General features: G+C 49.4%; 1 protein-coding gene across 4 annotated transcripts in view; it reads right to left on the minus strand.

Annotated features, from left to right (window-relative positions):
* Positions 1 to 824: 824 nt before the first annotated feature.
* The window catches only part of usp25 (ubiquitin specific peptidase 25), a 127,503-nt gene continuing 104,730 nt past the window's right edge, over positions 825 to 23,597 (minus strand). Inside the window, exons 19-23 of one of the 4 annotated variants that reach the window (XM_033032366.1) lie at positions 20,876 to 20,989; positions 15,382 to 15,477; positions 3,572 to 3,750; positions 2,593 to 2,671; positions 825 to 928 (exon numbers count right to left, since the gene is read on the minus strand). In XM_033032366.1, coding sequence (XP_032888257.1) covers positions 845 to 928; positions 2,593 to 2,671; positions 3,572 to 3,750; positions 15,382 to 15,477; positions 20,876 to 20,989 — 552 coding nt within the window. In that variant the 3' untranslated portion in view covers positions 825 to 844. Of the gene's footprint in view, positions 929 to 2,592; positions 2,672 to 3,571; positions 3,751 to 4,889; positions 4,937 to 15,381; positions 15,478 to 20,875; positions 20,990 to 23,597 lie in introns of those variants that run through there. The other 3 variants (XM_033032367.1, XM_033032368.1, XM_033032369.1) reach the window with 3 other exon arrangements.

Raw genomic sequence — 23,597 nt, forward strand, 5'->3', positions numbered from 1 at the left:
AGCACTTTGTGTTCTGCTCAAGATTCCAGCGCCTGCAGTTTCTTGTGTCTTCATAACAGCCTCACCCGCCTCTCGTCATACACTGTCCCACTGTCCTAATCTGAGGAAAGACATTCTTGCCCTAGAGGGAGTACAGAGAAGGTTCACCAGACTGATTCTTGGGATGTCAGGACTTTCATATGAAGAAAGTCTGGATAGACTCGGTTTGTACTCGCTAGAATTTAGAAGATTGAGGGGGGATCTTATAGAAACTTACAAAATTCTTAAGGGGTTGGACAGGCTAGATGCAGGAAGACTGTTCCCGATGTTGGGGAAGTCCAGGACAAGGGGTCACAGTTTAAGGATAAAGGGGAAATCTTTTAGGACCGAGATGAGGAAAACATTTTTCACACAGAGAGTGGTGAATCTGTGGAATTCTCTACCACAGAAGGTAGTTGAGGCCACAGTTCATTGGCTATATTTAAGAGGGAGTTAGATGTGGCCCTTGTGGCTAAAGGGATCAGGGGGTATGGAGAGAAGGCAGGTACAGGATACTGAGTTGGATGATCAGGCATGATCATATTGAATGGCGGTGCAGGCTCGAAGGGCTGAATGGCCTCTACTCCTGCACCTATTGTCTATGTTTCTATGTTTTCTATGTTTCTATTCCAAAACCTATTTGATCTCTGCGCTCAAGTAATCAAAAGGAGAGGGGAGAGTGAGGTTTAAGAAGAGGATCAGTCTCTATCTGGTGAGAGAGGTTTGTATCAGCTGGATTTATCGTGACAGGGGCAAGATTTAGTTGGATGATCAGCCATGGCTCGAAGGGCCGAATGGCCTACTCCTGCCTGATATAATCGTTGTCTTACCATTTCTTCTGGAACATCTCCAGGCCGATCATTATACAGACAGTGGTTTCTCGAAATCTTCGGTACTCACGGTGCCACCTCTGGAACAAAATCAAAACACGAGGGCGTTGCGTTACATTCTGTTGCCTCCTGCAACTTCCCTTAAGTCGATTCACCAATAAACGTTGTACCAGGCTGGGGCTGGGGTCGGCGCCAGGGGAAACATCCGGAGAGGTCGGCGCGGCGGTCGATGATGGCGCCGACCGAGGGACGAGGACGGACCACGCGGAAGTGAGGACGCTGCTGCCCGGGAACAAAGGAGGGTCCGGCGTGGGGGGGGAGGGGTCTACCGTGAGGGAGGGGGGTAGAACAAAGGGGGACCTGGCGCGGGGGGGGGGGGGGGGGGGGGGGGGGGATTGTAACTTTGTCAATGGCCTTTATGTGGTGACTGTTTGTATACCTAGGGTATGCAAGTGAAGAATTTGTTACTGTGACATGACAATAATTCAGTACTATCTAAATGGCGTCGTTGGGAAAAGGGGAAGTACAACGGGATCTGGGGGTCCTTGTACAACAGTCTATGAAAGTAAGCATGCAGGTACAGCAGGCAGTGAAGAAAGCGAATGGCATGTTGGCCTTTATAACAAGAGGAATTTAATATAGGAGCAAAGAGGTCCTTCTGCAGTTGTACCAGGCTGGGGCTGGGGTCGGCGCCAGGGGAAACTGGAGTATTGTGTGCAGTTTTGGTCCCCTAATATGAGGAAGGACATTCTTGCTGTTGAGGGAGTGCAGCGTAGGTTTACAAGGTTAATTCCCGGGATGGCGGGACTGTCATATGCTGAGAGAATGGAGCGGCTGGGCTTGTACACTGTGGAGTTTAGAAGGATGAGAGGGAATCTCATTGAAACATATAAGATTATTAAGGGCTTGGACACACTAGAGGCAGGAAACATGTTCCCGATGTTGGGGGTGTCCAGAACCAGGGGCCACACAGTTTAAGAATAAGGAGTAAGCCATTTAGAACGAAGACGAGGAAACACTTTTTCACACAGAGAGTGGTGAGTCTGTGGAATTCTCTGCCTCAGAGGACGGTGGAGGCAGGTTCTCTGGATGCTTTCAATAGAGAGCTAGATAGGGCTCTTAAAAATAGCGGAGTCAGGGGATATGGGGAGAAGGCAGGAACGGGGTACTGATTGGGGATGTACAGAATCATGAGAGGAATAGATCGGGTAGACGCACAGAGTCTCTTGCCTAGAGTAGGGGAATCAAGAACCAGATGACATAGGTTTATGGTGAGGGGGGGGGGGGAAAGATTTAATAGGAACCTGAGGGGTAACTTTTTCACACAAAGGCTGGTGGGTGTATGGAACAAGCTGTTGAGGCAGGTACTATTGTACCATTTAAGAAACAATGAGACAGGCACATGAGCAGGAAGGATCTGCAGATGCTGGTTTGAACCGAAGAAAGACTGGGGTAACTCACCGGGAAAGGCAGAATCTCTGGAGGGCAGGAATGGGCGACGTTTCGGGTTGAGACCCTCCTCAAGGTGCATGTACTGGACAGATTCGAGCCGATGTGGGCCAAACGCAGGCAGCAGGGTGGGACTAGTACAGAAGGGACATGCAAAGCCAATTGGCCAACAAACCTGCACGTCCATGGAATGCGGGAGGAAACCGGAGCGCCTGGAGAAAACCCACGCGGTCACAATTAATGGCATCTATTTTCTATACGATAATTAACTTTCAATCCACGCCAACACACTGACCTCGTACTCCTCCATGTTGACTTCCTTAGGTTTGATTAACTCGAGTTTGGCCCGGGCAATTTTCATCACACTGCGGCACCTGGAACAGATCAATCATGGAATGGATACGTCTCAAAATCAAAACGGCAAAATCAAAGTTACAAACACTTCTGCCTCAAAGATATCACAAAGCAGCTCGCTGTTATGCAGGCGAACATGGTAAATATTATAGAAACATAGAAAATAGGTGCATTCGGCCCTTCGAGCCAGCACCGCCATTCATTGTGATCACGGCTGATCGTCCCCAATCAATAACCCGTGCCTGCCTTCGCCCCATATCCCTTGATTCCACTAGCCCCTAGAGCTCTATCTAACTCTCTCTTAAATCCATCCAGTGATTTGGCCTCCACTGCCCTCTGTGGCAGGGAATTCCACAAATTCACAACTCTCTGGGTGAAAATGTTTTTTCTCACCTCAGTCTTAAATGGCCTCCCTTTTATTCTGAGACTGTGGCCCCCGGTTCGGGACTCGGGGATATGGGGAGAAGGCAGGAACGGGGTACTGATTGGGGATGATCAGCCATGATCACATTAAATGGCGGTGCTGGCTCGAAGGGCTGAATAGCCTACTCCTGCACCTATTAGCTATTGTCTATACAGGCGACACCTCAGCGACCATCTGGCGACAGCCTAGTCGCTTAAAAAATAGCTTAAGTGGGACAGGCCCTTAACTCAGCGGGACAGGTGGCATCGCTGGAGAGAAGGAATGGGTGAATCCATCTGAAGTAGGGTCTCGACCCAAAATGTCATCCATTACTCCATGGTAAATATTATGTTTTATTTCGAGAAGGGTGATCAAGTTGGATGATCAGCCATGATCATATTGAATGGCGGTGCAGGCTCAAAGGGCCGAATGGCCTCTACTCCTGCACCTATTGTCTATGTTTCTATGTTTCCGCGCTGTACCTCTGGAAAAAAAAAACACCCTTTAAAAAAAATACCTTTCATCAAACGTGAGGTTCCGATCAGCGAACTGCTCGAGCAGCGTCCTCTCTATGATCTTCTTTGGCGCTTCATTGTGGAGCAGGTAAACCACCACGTGCTTTAGCCGGTTGTCGTTGTCCAGGGTGGTGTCCTCCTGCGCCAGTCTGACCAGGCGCGAATACTCCGCTGTAAATGCCTGCAGGCAGAGGAAACACATGCGTTCAGAACATCACAGTCACAGAGTCACAGAGACACAGTCAGAGTCACAGAGACACAGTCACAGAGACACAGTCACAGAGACACAGACACAGAGTCACAGAGACACAGTCACAGAGACACAGACACAGAGTCACAGAGACACAGTGTCACAGAGATACAGAGAGACACAGACACAAAGTCACACAGACACAGAGAAACAGAGACAGAGAGTCATTCACACACTGCGGAAACAGGCCCTTCGGCCCAGCTTGCCCATGCCGGCCAACCCATATCCCTCTAAACCTGTCATTTTTTTTTGTCTATTTGTAGTCTTGTTGGTCTGTGTCCAAGATGGCTGCCGTGAAGAGAGAGTGGACGCTGGCACGATTTGGTTGCCGCTGCTCCCTCTTCACACTGTGTTTTTGATTTTCTGTTTTTGGATTGAATCCTGTTTTTAATTTGTGTCTCTGTGATGTCTTTATTGTTATATTCCGATTATATGTTATTCCGATATACTATGTAAGGTGTCCTTGAGATGTTTGAAAGGCGCCCATTAAATAAAATTTATTATTATTATTATTATACCCATGTGCCTATCTAAATGTTTCTTAAACGTTGGGATAGTCCCAGCCTCAACTACCTCCTCTGGCAGCTTGTTCCATACACCCACCATCCTTTGTGTGGAAAAGTTACCCCTCAGATTCCTATTAAATCTTTCCCCCCCTCTCACCTCAAACCTATATCCACTGGTTCTCGATTCACCTACTCTTGGCAAGAGACTCTGTGTATCTACCTGATCTATTCCTCTCATGGTTTTGTACACCTCTATAAGATCACCCCCTCATCTTCCCGCGCTCCAGGTGCTGGTTTTACACAAAAGGACACAGAGTGCTGGAGTAACTCAGCGGGTCAGGCAGCATCTGTGGGGAACATGGATAGGTGACGTTTCACAGAGTGCTGGAGTAACTCAGCGGGTCAGGCAGCATCTGTGGGGAACATGGATAGGTGACGTTTCACAGAGTGCTGGAGTAACTCAGCGGGTCAGGCAGCATCTGTGGGGAACATGGATAGGTGACGTTTCACAGAGTGCTGGAGTAACTCAGCGGGTCAGGCAGCATCTGTGGGGAACATGGATAGGTGACGTTTCACAGAGTGCTGGAGTAACTCAGCGGGTCAGGCAGCATCTATGGAGCTAAGGAAATAGGCAACGTTTTGGGCTGAAACCCGTAAGGGTTTCGGCCCGAAACGTTGCCTATTTCCAGAAGGATTTCGGCCCGAAACGTTGCCTATTTCCTTAGCTCCATAGATGCTGGAGAACATGGATATAGGTGACATTTCTGGTCGAAATCTATCTTCAGACTGATTGAAGCTAGGTCAATCAGTCTGAAGAAGATCCCGACCCAAAAGGTCACCTAACCATAACCGATGTCCTGTCTGACTTGCTGAGTTACTCTAGAACATGTAAACATGCAGGTACAGCAGGCAGTGATGAAAGCTAATGGCATGTTGGCCTTTATAACAAGAGGAGTTGAGTATAGGAGCAAAGAGGTCCTTCTGCAGTTGTATAAGGCCCTAGTGAGACCACACCTGGAGTATTGTGTGCTGTTTTGGTCCCCTAATTTGAGGAAGGGACATTCTTGCTATTGAGGGAGTGCAGCGTAGGTTCACAAAGTTAATTCCCGGGATGGCGGGACTGTCATAATGATGAAAGAATGGAGCGGCTGGGCACTGGCATTTAGAAGGATGAGAGGGCATGACACAGAAACATATAAAATTATTAAGGGATTGAACACGCTAGAGGCAGGAAACATGTTCCCAGTGTTGGGGGAGTCCAGAACCAGGGGCCACAGTTTAAGAATAAGGGGTAGGCCATTTAGAACTGAGATGAGGGAAAAAGTTTTCACCCAGAGTTGTGAATCTGTGGAACTCTCCGCCTCAGATGGCAGTGGAGGCCGATCCACTGGATGCATTCAAATGAGAGTTCGATAGAGCTCTTAGGGCTAGCGGAATCAAGGGATATGGGGAGAAGGCAGGAACGGGATACTGATTGTGGATGATCATTGCTATTTTCTACGTTTCTATGTTAATTTAATCCTTCCTCAGTTAGGCTCAGGGAGTAGATCGGGTTAGAGTGCAGAGAAAGTTAGGGGGCCAGACATTTCTTTGGATTCTTAACTCCGCACTTGAGACACGCTACACAAAAGCTAAAGTACTGTTATTGACTAGTTGGGCTTAGTGGCCAGTTTATCTTGTAGGTGTAAGCTTTGAATGAATAATTTAACAGCAGATTTAGGGAGTTTGAAGATATAATTGAGATGGAGGAGGGGAAAGATTTGAAGAGGTCTGAACAATATGGTTACTCAAAATGATAATAAATGTTTATCAGAGCAGGCAGGTTGGGCTGCCGTGCCTGTATTATGCTGTACACTTCGAGTGACCTGTACGCTGGTAACTTGGACGCACAAACCACCCTCTCTTCCATTCAGTCTGAAGAAGGGTCTTGACCCGAAACGTCGCCCGTTCCTTCTCTCCAGAGACGCTGCCTGTCCCGCTGAGTTACTCCAGCGTTTTGTGTCTCCCTTCCATTGACTCGATTTACACCTCACGCTGCCTCGACAAAGCCACCGGCACGATCGTCCCGGCCACTCCCTCTTCTCCCCTCTCCCGTCGGGCAAAAGGCACAGAAGTGTGACAACGCACACCTCCAGTATCAGGGACAGTTTCCTCCCAGCTGTTATCGGGCAACTGAACCACCCTACCACCAACTAGAGAGCGGCCCTTCTCTCTACCGCAGTGCTCACCCTCGGACTATCTTTGATCGGAATTTACCTTGCACTAAACGTTATTCCCTTTATCCTGTATCTGTACACAGTGAATGGAGGAGAGGATGAGGAAGTGGGATAACATTGAACTAGTGTGAATGGGTGATCGATGGTCGGCGTGGAGCCATAGAGTGATACAGGGTGGAAACAGGCCAAACCGACCAACATGTCCCAGCTACACTAGTCCCACCTGCCCGCATTTGGCCCACATCCCTCCAAACCTGTCCTATCCATGCCTAACTGATCCTTAAACTTTGGGATAGTCCCTTCCACAACGACCTCCTCCAGCAGCTTGTTCCATACACCCACCACCCTTTGTGTGAAAGAGTTGCCCCTCAGGTTCCTATTAAATCTTTTCCCCTTCACCTTAAACCCTTTGTCCTCGAATTCATCTACTCTGGGCAAGAGAATATGCATGTGCCAAATCTATTCCTCGCATGACTTCCGTGGGCCGAAGGGCCTGTTTCCATGCTGTATCTTGAAACTAAAACAAACCTGTTCTCTATCTTTTACAGTCTGACAAATGATGTTCAACCGTAAACATTAATTCTGTTTCTCTTTCCACAGATATTAACCATATAACATATAATAACCATATAATAATTACAGCACGGAAACAGGCCATCTCGACCCTTCTAGTCCGTGCCGAACACATAATCTCCCCTAGTCCCATATACCTGCGCTCAGACCATAACCCTCCATTCCTTTCCCATCCATATAACTATCCAATTTATTTTTAAATGATAAAAACGAACCTGCTTCCACCACCTTCACTGGAAGCTCATTCCACACAGCTACCACTCTCTGAGTAAAGAAGTTCCCCCTCATGTTACCCCTAAACTTCAGTCCCTTAATTCTCAAGTCATGTCCCCTTGTTTGAATCTTCCCTACTCTCAGTGGGAAAAGCATTTCCACGTCAACTCTGTCTATCCCTCTCATCATTTTAAAGACCTCTATCAAGTCCCCCCTTAACCTTCTGCGCTCCAAAGAATAAAGCCCTAACTTGTTCAACCTTTCTCTGTAACTTAGTTGCTGAAACCCAGGCAACATTCTAGTAAATCTCCTCTGTACTCTCTCTATTTTGTTGACATCCTTCCTATAATTAGGCGACCAAAATTGTACACCATACTCCAGAATTGGCCTCACCAATGCCTTGTACAATTTTAACATTACATCCCAGCTTCTATACTCAATGCCTTACCCGGGTCTAAGGTCATGTGATAGGGGCAGAATTAGGCAACTCGGCCCACCAAGTCTACTCCGCCATTCAATCATGGCCGATCTATCTCTCCCTGCTAACCCCAATCTCCTGCCTTCTCCCCGTAACCCCTGACACCCGTACTAATCAAGAATCTATCAATCTCTGCCTTGAAAATATCCGCTGACTTGTGGCCTCCACAGCCTCCTGTGGCAAAGAATTCCCGGGATGGCGGGACTGTCATATGCTGAGAGAATGGAGCAGCTGGGCTTGTACACTCTGGAGTTTAGAAGGATGAGAGGGATCCTCATTGAAACATATAAGATTGTTAAGAGCTTGGACAAGCTAGAGGCAGGAAACACGTTCCCGATGTTGGGGGAGTCCAGAACCAGGGGCCACAGTTTAAGAATAAGGGGTAAGCCATTTAGAACGGAGACGAGGAAACACTTTTTCTCACAGAGAGTGGTGAGTCTGTGAAATTCTCTGCCTCAGAGGGCGGTGGAGGCAGATTCTCTGGATGCTTTCAGGAGAGCTAGATAGGGCTCTTAAAAATAGCGGAGTCAGGGGATATGGGGAGAAGGCAGGAACGGGGTACTGATTGGGAATGATCAGCCACGATCACATTGAATGGCAGTGCTGGCTCGAAGGGCCGAATGGCCTACTCCTGCACCTGTTGTCTATTGATTCCACAGATTCACCACCCTCTGACTAAAGAAATTCCTCTTCATCTCCTTCCCAAAGGAACGTCCTTTAATTCTGAGGCTGTGTCCTCTGGTCCCGGACTCTCGCACTAGGGGAGACATCCTCTCCACATCCACTCAGTGTCTGAAGCATTTTGTTATTTTGGTGCCCAGTCAACTTTTGCCTGCCTCTTAGAATCAAAGACCTTCAGTCAAACATCCATCAAGGGCAGTAATTAATCAACGTCTCCTGGATGGGACCCCAGATTGGTTTAGTTTGTCGGCGTATAGAGGTGTATATTCTTGGATTTCAGTTTAAATACATCCTGTTTTGACAGGATTGAAGTCTGCTGGCATAGACGTGTGCCTGGAAACAAAATGACTTTTCAACTAAATTTGATAGAAGTCTGAGCAACGGAGCCACCAGTTATGAAGGCCCGAGTGGATGCATGCACGCATAATGTATTTTGGAAGGTTCAGAATTTTATAACAAGCAAGGGCTTCGTTGGAAGAGGCAGAGGAAGGAACTGCAGATGCTGGTTTACAGCGAAGATAAGACATAAAGACGCTGGAGTAACTCAGCGGGACAGGCAGCTTCTCTGGAAAAAAAAAAAGGGATAGGTGACGTTTCAGGTGGAGGCCCTTCTGCGGACCCGATAAGTCACCCATTCTTTCTCTCTGGAGATGCCGCCTGTCCTTCACACCTTACCCCTCCTTATCTCCGTGACTCCCTCTCCCCTGACTCTCGGTCCTGAAGAAGGATCTCGACCCGAAACTTCACCCGTTCCTGCTCTCCAGAGATGCCGCCTGTCCCGCTGAGTTACTCCAGCAATTTGTGTCTTACAATCTTCGCTGTAAACCAGCATCTGCAGTCCTTTCCAACACATTTTCACAAGGCAGGGTTTAGTTCAGAGATACAGCATGGACACAGGCCATTCGGCCCACAGAGTGCATGCCGACCATACATCAACCATTCCACACTAGCTCCACACACTCCCTATAATAGACAATAGACAATAGGTGCAGGAGTTGGCCATTCGGCCCTTCGAGCCAGCACCGCCATTCAATATGATCATAGCAGATCATCCCCAATCAGTACCCCGTTCCTGCCTTCTCCCCATATCCCCTGACTGCTATCTGTTAGAGCCCCATCTAGCTCTCTCTTGACTGCAAATTAAATTGGAATTAAGTTGTTGTAAACTGCATCGAGGTTGCCCTTTAAACTCTCGAGGCACAGCGTGGAAACAGGCCCTTCGGCCCACTGAGCCCACGCCGACCAGCGATACACTTGCACTATCCTACACACACGAGGGACAATTTACAATTTACAATTTTACCTACAAGTCAATTCACCTACAAACCTGCACGTCTTTAGAGTGTGTGAGGAAACCGGAGCACCTGGGGAAAACCCACGAGGGCCACGGGAAGGACGTGCAAAGGCCTTGCAGACAGCACCCGTAGTCAGGATGGAACCCGGGTCTCTGGCGCTGTAAGGCAGCAACTCTACCGCTGTGACAATGTGTTGCCTTGTGCTTAACTCCCTATCTACCTTGGGGCACTTGGTGATTCCAAAGCTGAGGAATAAGGCGTGGTACCACACAAACCGATGGACTTCAGCAATGAAGATGAAAAAAAAAAGAGCTCAAATTCTAGCGATTGTTTCCATTTTGTGCTGATCGGAACCCTGGCTAAAAGTAAATGCAGGCTTGAATACAAAAGGAGGGACAGAAATGAAAATGAGGTCTGAAGAAGGGTCTCGACCCTGAAACGTCACCTATTCCTTCCCTCCATAGATGCTGCCTCACCCGCTAAGTTTCTCCAGCATTTTTTGTCTACCTTTGATTTTTTTCCAGCATCTGCAGTTCTTACTTAAAAAACACATTAACGGTGGGTTTAAGGAAGGGACCTACTGCAGAGAATCTACGAACCACTATCTCCTGAAAACGTTTTGTGACCCACACACACAATCGAACAAATACTTGGCGTGAAACTCAGAATCAGCGGTGCCGCAGGTAGAAGAATTATTGACCACGACGACAGATTAGATTTTACAGCATTCGTCGAAGTCGCCTAACGTAGTCTAAGAGCAATAGTGAACTCGTAAATCGTGCATCGCCTCTTTGCTTTTAAACCCCACAAATTATTGATCGCGCAAAAACGCAAAAAGTCAGCGTTGAGTGCCGGGGCAAGTGGCGGAATTTATCGTTCCTGGAACATTAGGCACCCTCCAGTTAATCTTCCAACATTTTGATGTCTGTATTCAGGCTGATCAATAATGCATCGAGGGCAATCGTTCATCATACTAATTGCTCCAATTTGCGTGTGGGTGGGGGTCGGCGAGACGAGAGGGAGAGGGAGAGAGAGGGAGAGCGAGAGAGAGAGAGAGAGAGAGTGAGAGAGAGAGAGAGAGAGAGAGAGAGTGAGAGAGAGAGAGACAGAGAGAGCGAGAGAGAAAGGGGATAGGAATGTAAGTGAGTTAATGAAGGAAGGTCATAAGGTCATGTGTGATAGGAGCAGAATTAGGCCATTCGGCCCATCAAGTCTACTCCGCCATTCAATCATGGCTGATCTACCTCTCCCTCCTAACCCCATTCTCCAGCCTTCTCCTCATAACCTCTGACACCCGTACTAATCAAGAATCTATCTATCTCTGCCTTAAATATATCCACTGACTTGGCCTCCACAGCCGTCTGTGGCAAAGAATTCCACAGATTCACCACCCTCTGATTAAAGAAATTCCTCCTCATCTCCTTCCTAAAGGAACTTCCTTTAATTCTGAGGCTGTGACCTCTGGTCCTAGACTCTCCCACTAGTGGAAACATCCTCCCCACATCAGTCTGAAGAAGGGTTTTGGCCCGAAACTTTGCCTATTTCCTTCGCTCCATAGATGCTGCCGCACCCGCTGAGTTTCTCCAGCATTTTTGTCTACCTTAAAGACATTCTCATCTCCTTCCTGAAAGAACGTCCCAGGGAAAGTCTAAAGTGTGACGTTCCTGGTGAAAAGGTGCTCCTGCCCTTGGCCTTCGACATTGCTGGAGTGAGGTCCCGCACACACTGCACGAACTGCACCTCATCTTCCACTTGGGTAGCTTCCAAACCAACATGAACCTCTCTCCTGTCCCCCCTTCCCCACTCCTCCCTCTGCCCCCAATCCAATCCCCCCCCCCCCTCCCCATGCCCAAATTGGACTAACTTCTATTTCTCCCCTTCATCACCTCTTACATTCACACGTCCTAGGAGCAGAATTAGGCCGTTCGGCCCATCCAGTCTATTCTGCCATTCCATCACCTCTCCCTCTCAGCCCCACCCTCCTGCCTTCTCCCCGTAACTCCCGACACCCGGACTAATCGTGAATCAAGAGCATCCCTTCCCCTGGCTTCACAATTTCCAACTCTGCCATACACCTGCTTTAATCTCTGCCCATCTCCCCCCCCCCCGACCACCCCTGCTTGCAGGAGTAGGCCATTCGGCCCTTTGAGCCAGCACCGCCATTCAATATGATCGTGGCAGATCATCTAAAATCCGTACCCCGTTCCTGTTTTCCCCCCATATCCCTTGTGTCCACCTGTTGCACAATATCCCGCACCTCCTCTGTCCAAGCTATCTCCCCCCACCCCCCCACAATTAACCCAAAGGCTCCCGACCCGAAATGTCACCCATCCATGTTCTCCACAGATGCTGCCTGACCCGCTGAGTTACTCCAGCACTCTGTGAAACGTCACCTATCCATGTTCTCCACAGATGCTGCCTGACCCGCTGAGTTACTCCAGCACTCTGTGTGAAACGTCACCTATCCATGTTCTCCAGAGATGCTGCCTGACCCGCTGAGTTATGGTGCAGCAGCATCTATGGAGCTAAGGAAATAGGCAACGTTTCGGGCCGAAATCCTTCTGGAAATAGGCAACGTTTCGGGCCGAAACCCTTACGGGTTTCAGCCCAAAACGTTGCCTATTTCCTTAGCGCCCTAGATGCTGCCTGACCCGCTGAGTTACTCCAGCACTCTGTGAAACGTCACCTATCCATGTTCTCCACAGATGCTGCCTGACCCGCTGAGTTACTCCAGCACTGCGTCTTTTTTTGGTGAGTGAATTCTCCAATCGCCTCTTATCTACCATTTCCCCGTCCCCTTTTGCTTATCTTTACACTTGTCCGTGACCCCACCCATCACCGAGCCCCCCATTTTATCTCCCTTCTCCCACCATCACCTCCCCTTCCCCTTCTACTCGTATCCCACCCTCTGGCTTCACATTTCACTCCTCCTCTATCTTTATCCGACACACCCTTTTTCTTTCCTTCCCGCCTCTGGTCACCTTCTCAACCCATCAACACAACCCCTCCTCCCCCCCCCCCCCTGCTCCCTTCACTTCCATTCACCTATCATTACTAGGCTTTGTCCTACTCCTAACGGGCCCGTCCCACTTACGCAACTTTATCGGCGACTGCCGACACCCGTCATAGGTCGTTACAGGTCGCCGAAAATGTTCAACATGTTGAATATCCAGCGGCGACCAGAACAAGGTACGACTCTTTAGGGCGACTAATCTCCCGGGTGCCGGCAGTAGTGTAAGTGGGACAGGCCCATAACTCTCTCTTCCATCTTTCTCCCCCCACCCGACTCCATCAGTCTGAAGAAGCGTCCCGAGCCAAAATGTTGCCTGTCCATTTCCCTCCGCAGATGAGGGTGGCACGGGGGAGCAGTGGTAGAGTTGCTGCCGTACAGTGCTAGCAGCGCCGGAGATCTGGGTTCCATCCCGACCGCGGGGGCTGTCTGTAGGGAGCTCGTACGTTCTCCCCGTGACCTGCATGGGTTTTTCTCCGAGATCTCCGGTTTCCTCCCACACTCCAAAGGCGTGCAGGTTTGTAGGTTAATCGGTTTGGAAAATGTAAAACTTGTCCCTGGTGTGTGTAGGATAGTGTTAATGTGTGGGGATTGCTGGTCGGCACGGCCCCTGTGGGCCGAAGGGCCTGTTTCCGCACTGTATCTCTAAACTAAACTAGACGTTGCCTGACCCTGTGAGATTAATTTAGTTTAGTTTAGAGATACAGCCCGGAAACAGGCCCTTCGGCCCACCGAGTCCGTGCTGACCAGCGATCCCCGTAAATTAACACTATCCTACAAGTACCAAGAAAAATTTACAATTTTAACAAAGCCAATTAACCTACAAAACCTGTACGCCTGGAGTGTGGGAGGAAACTGGAGCTCCGGCAGAAAACCCACACGGGTCACGGGGAGAACGTACAAACTCTGTACAGACAGCGCCCGTGGTAAGGATCGGATACCGGGTCTCTGGCGCTGTGAGGCAGTAACTCGACTGTTGTGCCACCGTGCTGCACACGTCCATGCATGAGTTTGTGTTATAGTTAAGATTCAGCGACTCGTGTAATGTTTAATATCCCGCTGTTAGCTCTGGGTGGGATTGGTTTCTCTGCCTGTGCGTCTGCCACTCCCACCTAGTGGGGCAAATCCTCCAACTTATAAACGTCCTTCAGCCCGGCAACCAGCCGCTGCAGAGTAATCTCTTGGGGAGTCCACGGCATTCCTGGTTCTTGTGGCTGCTTCCCTGCCTCTGCAGTCTATCACACCCTCACCACCCAGACGCTACCGGTTTACTCTGGAGAGAAGGAATGGGCGACGTTTCGGGTCGAGACCCTTCTTCAGACCCCGACCCCAGTCTCGACCTGAAACGTCGCCCATGCCTTCTCTCCAGAGATGCTGCCTGTCCCGCTGAGCTACTCTGGCCTTTTGTGTCCATCTTCGGTTTCAGTTCCTTCACCTGCACTCCCTGGGTTTACTGTAAGGGTCAACGAACGAGGCAGCAATGATGCACGAGGGGAGGACATGGCGGTGTGGTGGAAGGGAGAAGGTGAGGGAGATGGCGGGGCTGAGAACAGAACACGGGGAAGAGGGAAAGGATCGAAACGTAAAGCGGGAGAGGGGGGAAATGGAGGAGGGAGGGGGAAAGTGGAGGGAAGGAGGGAGGGGGGGAATGAAGGAGGGGTGAAAAGGAAGGAGGGAGAGGGGGGAATGAAGGAGGGAGGGGGGAATGAAGGAGGGAGGGGGGAATGAAGGAGGGAGGGGGGAATGAAGGAGGGAGGGGGGGAATGAAGGAGGGAGGGGGGGGAATGAAGGAGGGAGGGGGGAATGAAGGAGGGAGGGGGGAATGAAGGAGGGAGGGGGGGAATGAAGGAGGGAGGGGGGGAATGAAGGAGGGAGGGGGGGAGGGAATGAAGGAGGGCAGGGGGGGAAGGAATGACAGGGGAGGGGCGGGAATGAAGGAGGGGCAGGGGGGGATGAATGGAGGGAGGGGGGGACTGAAGGAGGGAGGGTGGGGGGAATGGAAGAGGGGAGGGGGGGGGAATGAAGGAGGGAGGGAGGAATGAAGGAGGGAGGGGGGGGAATGAAGGAGGGAGGGGGGAATGAAGGAGGGAGGGGGGGAATGGAGGGAGGGGGGATGTGTAAAATAAAGGAGGGAGGGTAAAATACATTTGGGACGAGAAAGACGAGTGAGAAAAATGAGGAGAAAATAATAGAGGGAGTGGGAAAAATAAGAGAGGGGTGGAATAATAAGGGAGGGAGGGGTAAAATAAGAGAGAGGGTATTTAAGGAGCGTGAAATAAGGGGGGGGGAGGAAGGGGTAAAATAGGGAAGGGAAGGGGAATGGGAGAGAGGGAGGGAAAATATGGGAGGTTGAGGAAGGGGGAAAATTAGAGAGTGGCAGAATGGCAGAAAGAAGAGTTGAGGAAAAAATAAGCAAGGCATTATAAGATTTTAAAAAATGAGGGAGAAGGGAGTGAGTTGCAAGCCTGAAGAGAGAGATCAGTATGACAAAAATGCACAATGCACGGTTCAATATTGCTGTGGAAGGTAGGCAGGCAGGCAAGAGCAGGCAGCGTTTTAACCACAGAGAATGAAATATAAAAGGGAGTACCTTAAAGAAGCCCGCCTCTGGCCCATGTCTCTCATACACATTCCTGGCTTTCCCTATGGCCATGATAATGGCCTGCATGGCTGGGGTCAACATGACCTGCCGACAAGGGGTCTCAGGGTGAGAGGTCAGGTTATGGACACAGCTATTCAAAAACACATGCATTTTCCAACATTCCAACAAGTTCCAAAAAAAAAAAAAAAAGATATTCATTCACAAAGAGCATGAGATTTAAGTAAAAAAAAAAAAAGCAGATTTATCAAATTGATTTTAATTGCGACGACGTTGGAAGCGGCGAATAATGCGATGGTTTTTGTATGCTTTGCCAGTCAATAAAGGAATTAAAAGGCTTATTAGAAACTAGAGCATGCACAGAAAGGTGGAGGGGGGCCGATGCGATTTTTATTCGGGCTTGAAATGGGCGACGAGCTTGGCCGGAGATGTGAAGTGCAGGAATGTCCCGTTAACATGCGAGCAATCATGCACTCTACCAAAGCCCGCTCCTCGCACTGAATCAGGTTCTCTCCTACGTCATAGAGCGATACAGTGCGGAAACAGGCCCTTCGGCCCGAGTTGTCCACACCGGCTAACATGTCCCAGCTACACCAGTCCCACCTGCCCGCGTTTGGCCCAAATCCCTCCAAACCTGTCCTGTCCACCTGCTTCTGAAACGTTGGGGATAGTCCCAGCCTCAACTACACACTCAGTGGAACGACACTGCAGCTCGTTCCACACACCCACCACCCTAGGTGTGGTAATGTAAACGGCCTGTCCCACTTGCCGGGTTTTTTTCGCCGACATATCAGTGTCCCCAAAAGATTTTGAACATTTTGAGATCTAGCGGTGACAAAAGAAACATTGAGACACTCGAAAAATCACGCTGCGACATTTCAGTGACCCGATACGTCAGCCAATGATGCCGGCAATCGCCGAAAAAATTGCCAAGTGGGACAGGCCCTTTACCCCTCAGATTCCTATAAATAAATTCCCCTTCACCTTAAACCCGCGTCCTCTGGTCCTCGATTCACCTACTCTGGGCAAGAGACTCTGTGCATCTACCCGATCTATTCCTCTCATGATTTTATACACATCAATAAGATGCGTATGTCGAAGCTATCAGCTAGCAGATCACTAGAGGTGGACAGAATAATATAATAGCTGAAGATCAGACAGCCCAACCTGTCTGTCTGAACAAATATCTCCTATCACTTTGTTTAAGAAAGAACTGCAGATGCTGGAAAAATCGAAGGTAGACAAAAATGCTGGAGAAACTCAGCGGGTGAGGCAGCATCTATGGAGCGAAGGAAAAGGCGACGTTTCGGGTCGAGACCCTTCTTCAGACGGATGTGGGGGTGGGAATAAGAAAGGAAGAGGCGGAGACAGTGGGCTGTGGGGGAGCTGGGAAGGGGAGGGGAAAGAGGGAGAAAGCAGGGACTACCTGAAATTGGAGAAGTCAATGTTCATACCGCTGGGGTGCAAACTACCCAAGCGAAATATGAGGTGCTGCTCCTCCAATTTGCGGTGGGACTCACTCTGGCCATGGAGGAGGCCCAGGACAGAAAGGTCGGATTCGGAATGTGAGGGGGAGTTGAAGTGCTGAACCACCGGGAGATCAGGTTGGTTATTGCGAACTGAGCGGAGGTGTTGGGTAACCCTCTTGTTCAGACTCCTGCAAATCTTTTTCCCCCTCACTATCAATTATATTTCCAACCCCCCACAACCCTGAATCTGCATTCACAGCTTACACCTACAACTTGCAGCATCAAAACTAGTCACTTAGGCCAACTAGTAGATAATAGTACTTTAGCTTTTGTGCAGCGTGTCTCAAGTGCGGAGTTAATAGTCCAAACAAATGTCTGGCTCCCTAATCCTCTCTGCACTCTAACCCGATCTACTCCCTGAGCCGACCCGAAGAGGGATGATGTATTCTTAAAAGGAAAAATAAAAAGAGACAAAGTGCTGGAGTAACTCAGCGGGTCAGGCGGCATCTCTGGAGAACAGGGATAATTAAAGGATGTTCCTTTAGGAAGGAGATGAGGAGAAATTTCTTTCGTCAGAGGGTGGTGAATCTGTGGGATTCTTTGCTACAGAGTGCTGTGGAGGCCAAGTCAGTGAATATTTTTAAGGCAGAGATAGATAGATTCTTGATTAGTACGGGTGTCAGGGGTTATGGGGAGAAGGCAGGAGAATGGGGTTAGGAGGGAGAGATGGATCAGCCGTGATTGAATGGCAGAGTGGACTTGATGGGCCGAATGGCCTAATTGTACTATTCCTTATGACCTTATGGATAGGTGACGTTTCGGATAGGGACCCTTCTGCAGACTGATTGTGGTGTGGAGCGACAAGTTGGAGAAGTACCCCAGATAATGGCATCAAAGGGAAATCTGGCATTTTTCCCCCCAGATTCGATATATTTCTCTCTCTTGTTTAATGTTGAAGGAAAAAAGCTGAATGGAGCAGTCACTGGCTGTGGCTGAAGAGAAAAGATGCTGTCTGGGCTGCCACATGACCATCTAGAGCAGTGGTTCCCAACGTGGGGCGTACGCCCCACAGGGGGGGCAATTTGATTTTTAAGGGGGGCATCAGGTAAACATATGTAGTTTATGTTTCAGATGTTATTTTGAGTAAATTCCATTTTCTGAGAATTATTTCTTTGTCTGCTCGTGCTAAGATATGGGGGGGGGGGGCATCAGGATTTTAGAGGTGATTAGGTGGGGCATGGCCAAAAAAAGGTTGGGAACCACTGATCTAGAGGCTAACAATAAGACACACACCCAGGTCTGATCACCCTGCGGTGGGCCTGCCTCGTCTGAGGGTGTCTTGTGATAAAAGGCCGAAACACCCAGTGACGTTGAGGTACACAACTGAAGATGTGTCTGATTGGTAGCAAAATCACCGAGTGGTCACCCCCAGGAATACCAAATGTCAATTGTAGTGAAAAACCTTAAGGATTGTAACATCCAGTCCTACTAATCAATATGTTTGCTGGGAAGATGTTGGGTAATGTATGCTGAGTGATTCTTTCTTCCTCATTGAGCCCAGACAACTGATGGAGGGAGACTATTAGACCAGCGGAGCTATCATAGACTGTGATCGTCCAACGGGGGGCACAGCGGGAGAGTTGCTGCCTCACCGCGCCAGAGATCCGGGTTCGATCCCGATTACGGGCGCTGTCTGCACGGAGTTTGTACGTTCTCCCCGTGACCTGCGTGGGTTTTCGCCGGGTGCTCCGGTTTCCTCCCGCAGTTCAAAGACGTGCAGGTTTTGCAGGTCAACTGGCTTGGCGAAATTGTAAATTGTCCCCAGCGTGTGTTCGGATAGTGTTAGTGTGCGGGGATCGCTGGTCGGCGTGGACTCGGTGGGACGAAGAGCATTTTTCCATGCTGTATCTCTAAACTAAACTACAGCTGGGACCAGTACCAGGGGGAGGGGGGTAAGTTTCCTGGGGTACCGTCACTGAGACCACCTGTAAAGCAGCTTGAGACTTCAGTGCCTGAACTAAAGGGAATAACAAAGAAGGGTCTGGACCCGAAACGTCGCCTATCCCTTTCCTCCAGAGCTGCTGCCTGACCCGCTGAGTTACTGCAGCATTTTGCGCTCTTGTCTTCCTTCTGGGTCAATGTACGCAGTGCACTGGAAGATATTTGGGACAAGGATGGTACGGCTGCAGCAGATAAAAAAAGGTAGGAGAGAATTAAAGATTCTGTCTGACAACATCCACTGAAATATTTTTCCATGCCAAATAAAAATTAAACTATCGTATATATGATCAAATAAATGTCAAGAGAAATTTGTGTTTCAGAAATTTATAACAGGTTATGCCTGCTTGGAATTAGAGTGATATATGTCGCCTGTGGTCAGTGTCACCTTGAACAGAAAAGATTTCATGTCAGGGTACAGCTTCAGTAAAGAAAACACTGTCCCCTCAATGTTCTATAACTTAGACACAGTCCTCTTCGATCTGCTCTGTGGAAGGTTCTCTCTCTCTCACTCCCTCTCCCTCTTTGCCCTGTGCTGTATAATGGGCTCTCTCATCCACCCACCCACTTCCATCAGCTGCCATTCATTCTGCTCTGTTCCACCCACGCTGCCATGCGTGACTGTACGGAACACAACCATGCATGCACACACACAGAGTGCACCACATGCAAGCAGCCTACCCCTGTCCACAGCCTGTAGCTGCCCCAGTGTGTATTGTGTACCCTACATATAGTCCAGCCTGTATGGTGTAGCCTATACACGCCCCCGCCGGTATTGCAGGCAACATCTATGGAGCAAATAGGTGACGTTTCGGGACGAGACCCTTCTTCAGACTGATAAAGGGTCTCGATCCGAAACATCACCTATTCCTTCGCTCCACAGATGCTGCCTCACCTGCTGAGTTACTCCAGCATTTTGTGTCTACCTTCGATTTAAACCAACATCTGCAGTTCTTTCCTGCACACATGGTCCAGCCTGTATTTGTTTTGCTTATACACAGTGTAGCATATGCACGTTCAAGTCTGTATTTAGCAGTCAATATGCAGTCCAGACCTGCATTGCTCTACCTGCATAGTCCAGTCTGCAATGCTTTGCATATACACAATCCAGTCTGCATTTAGCCTACATGCATACATGATGCATAATGTTCACTATGTCCATGCGAGCTGTCCCTGTGTTCTACAGCCAATACTGAATAGCCCATGTACGCTCCGATCTGTATTGTGGAGCCTATATCCAGTCCATTGTTGTAGGAAGGAACTGCAGATGCTGGTTTAAACCGAAGATAAACACAACATGCTGGAGTAACTCAGCAGCATCACTGGAGAGAAGGAATGGGTGACGTTTCGGGTCGAGACCCTTCTTTAGTCTGTCCCGCTGAGTTACTCCAGCATTTTGTGTCTATCTTCTATTCCAGCTCCAGCATGCATTGTTTGGCCTTTAGACAGTCCAGCCTGCCTTGTGGAGTTTAAACACATTCCAGCCTGTAATATAGCTGATACACAGTCCAGACTGTATTGTTTGGCCTATAGTCTAGCCTGCCTTATGTAGTGTAAACGCAGTCAAACCTGTAGTGCCACCTATAGACAGTTCAGCCTGCATTGTAACTCCTATGCATGGCCTAGCCTACATTGTAGCTCCTATGCATGGCCCAGGCTGCATTGTAGCTCCTATGCATGGCCCAGTCTGCATTGTGTCTCCTATGCATGGCCCAGCCTGCATTGTAGCTCCTATGCATGGCCCAGCCTGCATTGTAGCTCCTATGCATGGCCCAACCTGCATGCACTATCCCACCCTCTACATCCACGTCCCCAACCCCCCGCATTACGCACAACGCACGCTCTGCACATTGCCATTGGGAAGTCGGCCGGCGCAAGGCTCGGTCCGCACTCTGGCGCGGCGGTGGATAGAACATGCCCGCGAGGGAGTGCCATGCACGGACTCTGCCACATGCTGCACATTCCGGTTACGCACGCGCTCGCGCACGCACGCACGGGGCCAGGCACTGGGTCGGTACCTCGTCGTCGTACCCGCCTTCCTCTGACTCAATCACCAGCCTTCCTATGTGGGGGATCTCCACCTCAACCACACGCTGGCTGGGGATGGGCTTGAGGGGATCTGCGTCACGGCCCTACAGGAGAAAGGCCAAGGACACACAAGGGGGTGAGAGGGGCGGACAGCGCAGGTCAAGGGGTGGGGTAGGGACCGAGGGTCGCAAAAGAACAACCGTCGGCCAGCAAAGGGTTCGCATCATAGCTTTAGACAATAGGTGCAGGAGTAGGCCATTCGGCCCTTCTAGCCAGCACCGCCATTCAATGTGATCATGGCTGATCATCCCCAATCAGTACCCCGTTCCTGCCTTCTCCCCATATCCCCTGACTCTGCTATTTTTAAGAGCCCTATCTAGCTCTCTCTTGAAAGTACCCAGAGAACCTGCCACCACCGCCCTCTGAGGCAGAGATAACCTGATAGTAAACTTTCTACAGGGCATCTAATCTCTTACTCCTTATTCTTAAACTGTGGCCCCTGGTTCTGGACTCCCCCAACATCGGGAACATGTTTCCTGCCTCTAGCGTGTCCAAGCCCTTAACAATCTTATATGTTTCAATGAGAACCCCTCTCATCCTTCTCAACTCCAGAGTGTACAAGCCCAGCCACTCCATTCTCTCAGCATATGACAGTCCCGATATCCCAAGAATTAACCTTGTGAACCTACGCTGCACTCCCTCAATAGCAAGAATGTCCTTCCTCAAATTAGGGGACCACAACTGCACACAATACTCCAGGTGTGGTCTAACTAGGGCCCTGTACAACTGCAGAAGGACCTCTTTGCTCCTATACTCAACTCCTCTTGTTATAAAGCCCAACATGCCATTAGCTTTCTTCACTGCCTGCTGTACCTGCATGCTTACTTTCATTGACTGATGAACAAGGACCCCCAGATCTCGTTGTACTTCCCCTTTTCCAAACTTGACACCATTTCGATAGTAATCTGCCTTCCTGTTTTTGCTACCAAAGTGGATAACCTCACATTTATCCGCATTAAACTTCATCTGCCATGCATCTGCCCACTCCCCCAACCTGTCCCAGTTTTGTAACTTTCTACCCAGCTGAAAGACAAAGTGCTGGAGGAACTCAGCGGATCAGGCTGCATCTGTGGAGGGAAAGGACAGACGGCGTTTGAAGAATGTCTGAAGAAGGGTCTCAACCCGAAACGTCACCTATCCCTTCGCTCCATAGATCCTGCCTCACACGCTGAATTTCTCCAACATTTTTGTCTACCTTAGCTTAAAGGAGAGGTTAGACAAACTTGGATTATTTTCCCTGGTGCATCAGAGGTTAACGGGGGAGACCTGAAATGAATATATAAAATTATAACAGGCAGATACAGGACAGAACCTTTCTCCCAGGGTGGAAGGCTAGAGGGCACGCACAGTTTTAAGATGAGATAGGCAACGTTCGATGACGTATGCGACAAGATTTGGTTTGGACAAGAGGGAGGGGGGTGCCAGGAATGCGCTGCCAGGGATGGCCATAAAGTCATAAGTGATAGGATCAGAATTAGGCCATTCGGTCCATCAGGTCTATTCTGCCATTCAATCATGGATGATCTATCTCTCCCTCCTGACCCCATTCTCCTGCCTTCTCCCCGTACTAATCAAGAATCTGTCAATCCCTGCCTTGGCCTCCAAAGGCGTCTGTGGCAAAGAATTCCACGGATTCACCACCCTCTGACTAAAGAAATTCCTTCTCATCTCCTTCCTAAAGGAACTTCTAATTATGAGGCCTTGACCTTTGGTCCTAGACTCTCCCACTAGTGGAAACATCCTCTCCACATTCACTCTATCCAAGCCTTTCACTATTCGGCAAGTTTCAGTGAGGTGATGGCGATGAAGGCAGATACAATAGCTGGGACACGTTGGCCGGCGTGGGCAAGATGGGCAAGATGGGCCTGTTTCCACGCTGTACGACTGACTCTATGAAAGAACGTTTAAGGGGCTTTTAAATGGGCACATAGAAACATAGACATAGAAAATAGGTGCAGGAGTAGGCCATTCGGCCCTTCGAGCCTGCACCGCCATTTGATATGATCATGGCTGATCATCCAACTCAGTATCCTGTACCTGCCTTCTCTCCATACCCCCTGATCCCTTTAGCCACAAGGGCCACATCTAACTCCCTCTTAAATATAGCCAATGAGCTGGCCTCAACTACCTTCTGTGGCAGAGAATTCCACAGATTCACCACTCTCTGTGTGAAAAATGTTTTCCTCATCTCGGTCCTAAAAGTCGTCCCCTCTTATCCTTAAACTGTGGCCCCTTGTTCTGGACTTCCCCAACATCTGGAACAATCTTCCTGCATCTAGCCTGTCCAACCCGTTAAGAATGTTGTAAGTTTCTATCCCAACATGGATGAGTTGGGCTGAGAGGGTCTGTTTCCTTGCTGCGTGACTTTACGACTAAGATTCATGGCACGGATACAAACCCGTCCCACAGCGCAGAGGGAAGAGCAGAGAAATACGACACAGCTCGGCGCCACCCTGTGGCACGGAGAAAATACTGCAGCTCAAGCTGTCATGCTGGAATAACTCAGCGGGACAGGCAGCATCTCTGGAGAGAAGGAACGGGTGAAGTTTCGGGTCGAGACCCTCCTTCAGGACCGAGGGTCAGTGGAGAGGGAGTCAAGGAGACAAGGAGGTGTAAGGTGTGAAAACGAAACATCAAAGTAGATGGCGATCA

The sequence above is a fragment of the Amblyraja radiata genome, chromosome 14, assembly GCF_010909765.2.
Source record: "Amblyraja radiata isolate CabotCenter1 chromosome 14, sAmbRad1.1.pri, whole genome shotgun sequence".
Classification (NCBI taxonomy): domain Eukaryota; kingdom Metazoa; phylum Chordata; class Chondrichthyes; order Rajiformes; family Rajidae; genus Amblyraja; species Amblyraja radiata.